The following is a 10760-nucleotide window of genomic DNA, read 5'->3' as shown; positions in this document are numbered from 1 at the left end:
AATTTATGAATCTTTTACATATTTTTAATTTTATTTTATTTTTTTGGTCCAAACTGATGTATTGAAAACGAAAAGATATAAGAAGAAAAAATGAAAGTTTTTGGAGAAAATAAAAGAAATTGAACTGATCATGTTTGATCAATGTCTTGAAAATGGCAGAGTATTAAAATATACCAAATCACATACAATGTTTCTATATGACTATTCTCCACGCGCGTTACGACTACAATATAATCGATCCGTTAACACCTTTATTTCCAAATACACGTGTCATGCTCTGCTCCTCTACCTACGATAGAACGCCTTCCTACCATAAAGGTTTCCCCTGGGGAAGCACGTTAGTAGCAAATTATACTCGATGGGTACTTTCATAAATCCGTACTTTTCCTGGCTCAAGTCATCTTTAGGGTGACATTTGAACCTCCAATCTCCAACATAATGCAACTATAAAGCTAGAACACGTATATCACTGTAAAGCTAGGACAGATGTTGGTACTGATTTTCAAAATGCCAGCTAAAACATTGTTGTATACAGCCAAACCAAAAATCAGATAAGCATACAAAAAAATATTTTGCTTATCTCTATTGGCCCCAAAACTCAACTTGATAGGGGCTTTAATTTTGAAAAACCTATATGGGACAATGCTGAGACGGGAATTCCCATCTTCCAAAAGATCCAAACCAGGAATTCTTACCGTTTTGACTTCTTCTCTTAATGGTGCTCACTAAGCGTGCGTTTTCTTTCGGCATACTCCACTCTACCACCTCAAGTAAGAGCTTATTGGACAAAGCAGCATTCTAACATGGATTGCAGATCAACTAAAACCATTCGCGACAATTACCACATCTCCAGCCACCATCCCTCAATGACTGCTCAATCCATGGAGAACAATGACTGTGAATAAGGATACCACAAATCTGACAACAAAGGTCAGGGCAGGGTTCATAACGAGTGCACATTCTACAAGGCACTGCATTAACTGCATGTTTAACCAAGCTTGAAGGTTCTTGCTGATTGAAAGATGCATCAACAACCCCATCGCTTGGTAGAATGGATGAATTCTCCCAGTTCTCTGCCACATCCTCAGCTGAACCAACTACATCCTGTTGAACACCATCATCAGATGCAAGCAACTCATTAAATGAAAAATAAGTCTGAGGCTCAAACTCCATATCCTCAAAGCTGAGGTCTTCATAGTTGAACATCATACCATCACCAAAGCCACTTGCAGTAGGATCCCACTGAACCTGAGACAATGACTCGTCTGCAGAGTTAAAGACATTTCCTCCAAAAGCTGACAAGTCATCATGAGCTGAATTGCCAGCTAAAGAACAATCTTCTTCCTTATCACGTTTATTGTGCCTTCTAACAGGCAGTTTTTGTGGCCCGAACCCAGAAACACTTGTAGCATTCCACTCATAATCAACACTAGAGTTCTGTTCGGTTATCTGCTCAACTCTCGTATGATTAAAAAGTAGAGGATCATCCTCTGCTACATACACCACTTGTTCCATTGCAGGCAAATGAGGCATAGCAGGTTCCAGCTTGACTTGCTGAGGGACAACATCCACACTGGGGTCCTTCTCATCTTGCTTTGCAGGCTTACTGCGTGTCTTCTTCTCCTCTAATTGCTTTTTGCTGTCTGGATCCAAGTAAGGGCACACAGGCGATCTAATCCTCCTACACCTGCAACATTTGAAACCCAGCAGATCGGAAATCTTTGACTCCTGGAGTTCAACAGCTTCTCCATGATACCAGTCTGAGAATGACCACAGACCAAAGCAATGTTATTTTCCAGAAAACCAAGGGTAACAAAAAGACAGGTGCAACACATTAGGTATATTGAGCTTACTTAAGCAAGTTTCACAGCGAATGTACGTTAGATCACAATTATATGGCTGACGACAAAGGTGGCAGAGGGGCCCAGACAGCCCGAAGTCTCTACTGCCCTTCAGAAGAATATTTTTTGATCTGAAATCACTCCCAGTGTCTTCACAATTTTTCTTCCTCCAGATCAGACCCCAAGAACATAATTTCCGTTTGCTTGTGGATCCGGATTTAGAGGCATTAATTGATTTTGAATCTGAAGCATGTTGTACAGTTTTGACAGCCATTGATGGCTGATCACAACCAATTGGGTTTTCAGCTTTCCTCACCATCACTGGAGCAAATTCCTGTCGCTGCAAAAGTAAAGGACTTGTTGGAGATTCATAATTATTTTCAGTTTGACTCAGAGCTTTAGAGTGGTAGCACTGCTTGCAAATGATCAGGAATTCAACTTCCTCATTGATGTGAACTGTTGAACTTACAGTACACTGCTCATGACAGGCACCTGTACCAAATTGTCAAGTTTTTAGTTAATAAATTCCAGAATAGAATGAGAAGGGCCAAACTTGCCAACCAAAAAATATATATATTTCTCAATAAGTACATGTCTATACGAAACCAAAGGTGGTCCTAGAGGTGTTCATATTCAGAGCCTCTCGCTTTTTGCTGGTTTAAAATCACATTGCATCTAAGAATAAACAAAATTAACCCAAGGATAATGGAAAACAGACATTAAATGACATGATTAACGTCTGAAATAGGTTGACCAATAATGTTTTACTTTGCATGCACAGGCAAGCATCTGAAATAGCTTGGATGTCAAAAGATAGTTAATTTATCATAAATTCAGCCACATGCAAAAAATTGTGGAGTCATAGGAAACGCATCATCGACAAGCTGAGGGTGCATGTATGGCACATTTCTTTATCTAAATCAGTTCTCTACCCTGAAAGGAAAGAACATAAAAGTTCACAACAAATACATTTCTAACAAACTAAGGGACAAGCCAGCCAGATATTGCCATAGAAAGTCTGAAGCTCAACTACAGTATCCAACAAAAAGAAACAAAACTTTCTAATATGATTCAAACAACTTCCAACAATTTCCAAATGTTTTGCACTGTCAATGTATTTTTAAAATTTTGTGTTCTCCAAAATATCTATAGAACTTTAAAGCTTTAAAGAAAACACCTTTGTAGCATTTTGTCAGGAACAGAAGATACATCTAAATCCAAAAGCAATGCTTTCAAAGGAAAGCCCTTTCTGCATTCTTCACTCCAATGGCAGAAACAGGAAGCAAATGGTCATTTGTTTCCACAGAAGGCAGAAAAAGAAGCTTTTCAAAGCAAACTTTATCCATATTCCAGTCCAATAAAAACTAAGGCTGCAAATTTTCCAAAAAAATTGAAAATATTGTCCGGCACAAAAGAACTCTCTTAAACTTCCAAACTAGGCAGAATATACATTCTAGGTTCTTTGTTTTGTACATAGGTAAATTGATTTCACAATTACAAAACAACAAGAAAGTTGAAAAGAAAACTGTCCAAGAAGATCCGAGAACAGGGGGAAAAGGAATGGTAAATAACAGTTCCCAGGTAGAATTTGAGGAGAAACTTTTTGAAGAAAATTAGTAATTCCCCTTTCTGTTAAGACACAATGTCTTGACTAGAGAGAGATAATGAGATCAATTCTGACCAGAGTGATAATTTAGGAAGAGCAATCTGGTAACAAGTTTGTCTCATGTGTAAATTGGGTAAAGACTGAGAGAGTGGCACGGTACTTTATTAGACAGTGAAATTAGTGAGAGAGTCCTTGAATGTCACAAGTGACACTTTTATCATAGAAGTAAGATTGCATGACAGAAATATAATCTGGTAAACATTGCAGTTCTAATAAATTAAAGACTTAGTCAAAATGCATACAGTTGGTCACTTTCCTTAAAGTTTAACAATGTAAAACATGTGAAACTAGCATTTCAAGATTCCCAAGGAGCATGTAAAACACATATGCTAATAGCATTTCAAGATTCTCACGAAGCTGATAATAGTTTGATTATAGGCATGTATAAGAGGACATATCTGCCAAATTAATTGTTACCATCCCTACATGTCCATATTAAAGCTCATCTTTTCCCTACATATAGGGATGGAAGGCTAGATGTGCTATTAAAACTTCAGCCTTTCATTCAACATCTTCCTTTCCTACTTTTCTCCATGACTTTAGCCCTCTACTCTTTTTTTTTTTCTCATTCTTTTTTTTTCTGGGATTGTGGGTATGGGTAAAATCGCTGGCGACGAATTGAACCATAACAAGGCTCTCATTATCTTCAAAAACTTGAACCCGACAAACAAGAAAGTAAAAGGCATAATAACTTTCTAACTTGCTAAAAAAGTCATAAAATACAGAAAAGTATTTTGTAATACCTTTGCAAACACTACACTTGACAGCATCCCTGTGCATAAAAGATAAAGAAAACCTCAATTAATTGACAAATAGTAAAAGAACTAAAAGAAAATAGGAATATGCAGAAGAATTACCCCATTAAAACATCTTGTTTACACAAAGCACAACAGCACATATCCTTAGTATCCCTCTTTCGTGCAAGATAAGAAAATACATCTTTCCGGAAAGCTTTCAACCTCCTCCTTTGCAAGTTTACAGTTGCATTTACGGGCTTGTCTGTTTTTTGTATCAGAACTTTCGCTGCATTTTCTTCAAACTCCTTGATCAAATACAAGGGAATGCGTGTCTCCGAAAACCAATATTTCTCCTTTCCATCTTGGGTTTGCTCCACTTTAATTATGTTCTTCATCACACGAGAAGGAAGATGCTTCTGATTCCCAAAAGCAACACAATATGTAGCATCATTATCAATGACTCTTTTATCACTAACATAAGCATTTCTAAAAGCAGAAGCCTCTGTTTCTGGGCCTTTTACATCCTGAATATTCTGCTCTGGGCGAACAAGATCATTCCATCTCACATGAAAATCTAGGTACCTAACCTGTTACAAGAGTCAATTTCATGAATTAAAGGCAGTCTGAAAAGTAAAAACCATCCAAAACACACTAGCTCATAACATTCTGATGATGGAAAAAATACCAAAGAAAAAAATGAAGGGCACGTATAAATGCACCCAAGAGCAGAATAGGTTGAGAAGAGAACAAACATGAAGTGCAAGCTGGGAAATATTCTTGCTCATCTCAACAGCAGCTCGCCAAACAAGTCGTCTGCTTCTTTTAGGAGTATCAGATGCTTCAACATAGTAAATGCCAGGTATTTTTCTTGAACCACCTGCTACTCCAAATTGTGTTAGTTACTCCTTGCCATGACAACTAGATTTATGTTTATAAAAGAGTAACACAGATCAAATAGGAAAATGAAAATAGAAGCAGTTCAAGTTTCCATGGAAGAGTCAAAAAAACTTTCAGTACCTTGACGTGCAGATTTCTTCACCAGTATGCGAGGCAGAACCCCTTTTTGTAATAAAAGCTTTGTCAGCTTACCACCTCGCCACCAAGTAAAGTCAGCCAATATGTCCTGGCTATCATCCGCAGTAACTTCCGTCATGACAGATGTTTTCCTTCCACGTCTCCCTGGTCTACGTTTCTGAGTGGATCCAGAAGCATTAACAGCATTTGGAGTGACAGAAGACTCAGCTGACCAACCATCAACAAGCTTAACCCAGTCCCCAGAAAGAGCAATGGTACGAATATTTTCCTCAAGCTGCAAAAAAATTACAGTCTTAATGTAACTGGAACATCAAGTTTAGACATTCAAAAACAGCACAATATGAATGAAGGTACAAAACCTATGAGTTGCTGAGACAAAGTATCTAATGGAACAACACCAGCACCAGCCATAACAATAACAGGCTTTTAAAGCCATAAATGGCAAAAGGAAAAGGCTAGTCTATTCTTAAAACTTGATTTTTCTTCAACTCTTTTAGCGGGGCAGGGGCGGGAAGAAAGATGTGGGAGGGGAAGGGAAATGGAAATAGAGAACAGAATCCCCAATTCACTCATGAGCAACAAAACCATCAACCACCACGAAATATTTGATTCTCACTCTGAAACCTACCTTACCCAATGTATGAATAAGTATGTTAACCTTTTGTGCAATGAAATAAACCTGTTAAATCAGCTAAATGCAGAAATATAATAGATAGAAAATGCAAATAACTCACACAGCAGCAATTAAGAAGTCAGACGAAAATCAGGCTCATCTAAAGCCAGATTAATGAGCACTCACTACTGCACCATTTATTTGAGAATGTAACTTCCATATTTTACAAACTTTCCTTATCTAAACCGTCAAGTAAAAAACTTTTGCCCTTTCTTTTCTTTAGTAAATAAAGTAAAACCTCAATACCTCAACCAAAAAAGGAAAAGATTTCAATACACCAGGCAAATGAAAATACTCCACGACATTAAGTGAAACCACTACTCTTTGCATAGCAGGTTAACTTAAACTGTGGATAAGGGGTTGGAAAGAGTAAGCAATTGTCAGAAAGTCCACTTAGCAAAACCAGTAGATAAACATGATCCACAATGTAAATAAATAAATGGCTAAATTGCTTGGAGTAGAGGTAGTAACTCAATGACTTGTATAAGGGGGCCACAAACAGACACAAAGACACACAAACAGAGAGAGAGAGAGAGAGAGAGACCTCAAGTAAAAGTAACTTTAATGCACCACAGGTATTAGCATGCTCCATTTGTGTGCGCCATTGTCTTCTAAATGCTGAACTTAGAAAGGGGCCGACAGTTAGACCACTTAGACTCTCCTCCATGAACATAATATATGTAGCAATTCCAGGAAGACATCCCTCTCCACTCTTTGCATGACGAAGACCAGCAAAAATCTTCATAGAACCCTTTATGGCATTTGCCACAGCTGCATTCAACAAGCACCCTCTTTTGCTCGAAACAGAAGCTTTACAACAAAAACACCAACTACACCTTTCCCTTGGTACTTCAATGAGCTTTTTCTCTGTATGAGGCCAGAAAAAGCGCGTAGCTACTGACGAAAATGCTTTTACTTGAAGTGATATATTAGCGGAAATAAGTTTCCGACGATCTGATGAGTGAGACCCAGAAACCTGGTTTTCTTCAGATGAAAGAACTGCCAGCTTAGCAGCAGCTGATGCAGCAAAATCTCCATGTAGATAGTTATTGACATATCCCTGGGTTTTAAAGGAAGATCCCATGTATGAGATAGCATTTTCTGTACCATGGAAACTTTTACCAACCCTGATCTTGATGTGTTTATGGGCAACAGCAAGTTTAGGTGTCACATAAGGTCCACTCACGTAGTCCCTGCAATTACCAAACATATTTGTTGACATACATGTAGCAGTCTCTGGGCCTGACTTTTCTCTTGACATGAAATCAGACTGAACAGTCCCCTGGTCAAGAGAACCTGGAAACACAGTGTATTTCACTTGAACCTCCCCAGGGATATTCATTTGAGGGCCAACTGTTTCTATAGATGCATCTCCATTTCCCTGTTGAACAGCATGATCAGATGTTACTGCACTCAAAGAGGCCTTGTTCATGTTTCCTGAATTAGCACCAAAAATACAGCTTGAAGTATCCTCACTTCGGAGTGTCTCTGGAACATTATGACTTACCAAGCCCAATGGCATTACAGATGATGGCATGGTGCAATTAAGATGCTCTTCTGCTAACTGATGATCAGCAATTTCAGATGTTTCAGTAAATGAAATGATGTCTTCTGGAATTTCCCAATACTGGATGATAGCCTTGCATATTTCCTTGTACATAACAATATGCTCCACACTTGAAAGAAGTGCTTGAAGGACACATGGAATATCATTTTTACTGTAATATCTTGCGCAGGAATGTAAATTTGTTGAAGCATTTAGCCTGAGAATTCAATGTTAATCATAAACATGAAGCTTTAAGAAAATTCATTAGCATTTAAAAATAAACGAAAGAAAAGCAATCCAGATAAGGAACAAGTACATACACAAGTAAATGATCACAAGCACCGATAAATGCTTGAGAATAGACATCAACACCAAATACTTCGGCTCCTTTTAATGTGGTTCCCTTTGTGATTCTTGGCCCTACCTTATTTATTGTACACTCGGGACAATACCATGGCCCTTCTGGTATGAACACTTTGCACACTCCTATGCATCTGGAATGATAAGATGCTGGGCACCCATCACAACAAAGCAAGGTCCCATCCATGCCACAAAGACGGCATTCATCGCCATTACCATCCTGATCCATATCCGAAATACCATCTTGTCCCTGAACACTCAACCCCAAATTACCAGAGTTGGAAAATGACTTCATTTCACGACTTTGGGCAATAATTTGCATTGCTTCTTGACCTTTACAAGCAGAAGTTTTGGAATTTCTAGGATGAACTCTTCTTGGTCCAGCCACGGGAGCAACAACCATTCCCGTATCTGGATCTATTCCCCCTTCTGATTCTTCGCGAATGTCAATCTCTGCTCTTAATTCCTCAGAATCTAAAACATCATCACACAAGATTTGCAAAATCAAGAGCTTCTTACCAGCAGATAAAGTGTAATATTCTCTCTCCAGTGCATGGATAAAAAATCCTTTCCATTCGGGACCATCTGTGTAGCCCATCACCATTAAATAGTGAACCAGATAAATAGGCCAGGTCAATGTATCTAGCAAGCTCCAATCCATGCCTCTGCAAGCAAGAAAAGTAACCTAAATTAGCCATGTTATAAAAGAACTGCATCTTACCATACATCATAAGAAAATTAAGATTGCTTAAAGCGGTGATCAGTGCTTTCATTTCTCAGATCTATCACAACTCAAACTTACCATTATCATAGTCAATGCACAAAGAAATGCTGAAAACGACCGCACAACAATTAGCTTGGAAATTCTAACAGGATTCATGGTTATTAATAACAATATCTTTTAACAACTCCTAATCAGGCAATACTTGCTTACCAGAACAGAGCAGTAAATGATACTGGATGCTGATGATATAAAGTATCAGGAAATCTAGTACGTGGAAAATTAGATATCTGCATCAGTATTGGTATGACTGTGCAGTGGAACCAAGAACTGAATCAGTATGTGATGGCCACAAGATCGGTAGTGGTTGCCTCTAGTACATAACTTACCAACAAATACATTCATAACCCATTAATTTTTCAGAAAAAGATGAAATTCAATTACCTCAAGCACTTTGATGCGAGCTCCGAACCATCCAGTGAGAGCTTTTCGAAATAATGCCTCAAAACACGCATGAGAGCTACATGGACAGAGTCCAACAATGTGTTCGGAGCAGAACAGATGAGTGATCCCACAAAATCATCCAGTCCAAAGGGACTCAAAAACAGCTGAATACTAAACGAGCGCAGAAAACTATATACGGAAAGAAGGTGTGACACATCCTCTGCTGGAACCCCAATATTCCACGAAGAGGGAGGCAGCTCTGGTGGCGGAACAACCGGCACTTCCACCTCTGAACTGATTTCCTCATCCTCACAGGAATCACTCACTGAGTCAACATTAGCATCATAATCAATTTGAACGCCCTCAATTTCAGCATCACAATTAGCATTAATCAACTCGCTAACTGCAGACGTTTCTTTGACCTGAGCATTGGCAACGACATTTGCAGACTCTAATGGGACCGCATTCTCGGTTTTCAATTCATTAATTGCCTCTACATCCTTGTCTTTATGCAACAATAAAGCATCCAACTTATTTTTGCGCTCCATCCACTCACCGTCTATTTCACTCTCATCAATCAAAAAGCTCCTCACTTCACCACTCTCCAAATCCTCACAATCCCCATCCTCATAATCAACCCTATACAACCCCATATCATACGAAACAACCTTCCCCAAATAAAACCCACTCCCCTCGAATTCCTTCCTCACATAACACCCCACCAGCCTCTTCGACCGTGTCACCACTGCCCTCTTCTTCCCATCTACATCCATTTCCACATTCTGAACATCAACTCTCTTCCTTTTCCGCCCCCTTTTCCTCTCCAATCTAACTTCCGCATCCTCCATCTTATTTCCAATCCTCAATCAAATCCAAACCAACTCCCAAATGAATCCACCACAAATCCCAGCAAAACCTATCTAGGGTTTCGAGGTGCCCTCCCTTTTTCCAGTAACAAACAGAAACCATCTAGCTTCCAATCAAACCTATACAACCACAAGAACAACAACCACAAAAACCAAATCCAAATTCAGAAGCTTAGGGCTTCATTCCATAGCAAATAAATCAAATTAAAACCATCAATCAGAAATTCAAAAAAAAAAAATATTAAGGATATCTTGAAGCTTCAGTCAATCGATTTGACACAAATGTTATATGGGAAAATCGAAATCGTACCTTTGCTCTGAGATGATTCGCCGCCATTGAGATTTCGGGATAGAGCCCTAAAAGATAGAGGAAAACCTGAACCACTCTTGTAATTTATGGTAAGAAGTGCTCAATTATAATGGTGAATTGGGGGATTGAGGGCGATGGGGTCTCTCTCTCTGGGTCTATTGAGTAGTAGTAGTAGTATTTGAGTAGTATTTGATGATTTTTTCTACCATATTTTGTGTTTCATTTTTTCTTTTATATTTCTGTTGCCTACTGGGCTGATGGAAACCAGGGCGAATCCCACCTGGCCACTCGTGAGTTGTGACTCGCTTGCCTGAGTCGGTCCCGAGGATTTTCATTTTACATTTATTTCATTATTATCAACGATTTTTTCTATAATTTAATTTAAAAGAAAACTATTCAATAAAAGTTTGAACTTAATTGTACCTTTGAAGAAGATCTGGGTCTAGATTTCTGGTTGTATATCTACATGTTTTTACTTTTTTGGTTATAAAAATAAATAGGGAATTACTCATCTTATCTTAAAAGAAAATGTAAGAAATTAATTTTTACTTATACACTTAT

At 38.5% G+C, this 10760-nt stretch overlaps 1 protein-coding gene across 3 annotated transcripts; it reads right to left on the bottom strand.

Annotated features, from left to right (window-relative positions):
* Window positions 1-466: 466 nt before the first annotated feature.
* LOC113726983 (DDT domain-containing protein PTM-like) lies at window positions 467-10443 on the bottom strand. 3 transcript variants are annotated; one of them, XM_027250932.2, is made up of 11 exons: window positions 10200-10401; window positions 9024-10009; window positions 7819-8523; window positions 6497-7715; window positions 5262-5553; window positions 4997-5121; window positions 4365-4831; window positions 4251-4279; window positions 2311-2333; window positions 1854-2181; window positions 467-1760 (listed from the first exon to the last, which is right to left on the bottom strand). In XM_027250932.2, exons 2-11 carry the CDS (start codon window positions 9869-9871, stop codon window positions 820-822), a joined length of 4977 nt encoding a protein of 1658 aa, XP_027106733.1. In that variant the 5' UTR covers window positions 9872-10009; window positions 10200-10401; the 3' UTR covers window positions 467-819. The 3 variants fall into 3 exon arrangements, with proteins under 3 accessions (XP_027106733.1, XP_027106714.1, XP_071932412.1); XM_027250913.2 differs by having other exon boundaries at window positions 1854-2333; window positions 10200-10443; XM_072076311.1 differs by lacking the exon at window positions 10200-10401 and having other exon boundaries at window positions 571-1760; window positions 1854-2333; window positions 6497-7333; window positions 7460-7715; window positions 9024-10003.
* Window positions 10444-10760: the final 317 nt, after the last annotated feature.

This window comes from Coffea arabica, chromosome 1c (assembly GCF_036785885.1).
Source record: "Coffea arabica cultivar ET-39 chromosome 1c, Coffea Arabica ET-39 HiFi, whole genome shotgun sequence".
Taxonomy (NCBI): domain Eukaryota; kingdom Viridiplantae; phylum Streptophyta; class Magnoliopsida; order Gentianales; family Rubiaceae; genus Coffea; species Coffea arabica.
This window is presented reverse-complemented; position numbering and strand designations above follow the sequence as displayed.

Bases quoted from the DNA above. Each gene is read 5' to 3' on its own strand.
- LOC113726983 (XM_027250913.2), bottom strand. From the start codon at position 9,871: ATGGAGGATGCGGAAGTTAGATTGGAGAGGAAAAGGGGGCGGAAAAGG. The intron at 5,554-6,496 runs GTCTCTCTCTCT...ATTTTTTTGCAG, and splicing joins TAAAGTTACTTTTACTTGAG to CTTGAGGAAAATATTCGTAC. The intron at 1,761-1,853 runs GTAAGCTCAATA...GGTCATTCTCAG, and splicing joins TCGCTGTGAAACTTGCTTAA to ACTGGTATCATGGAGAAGCT.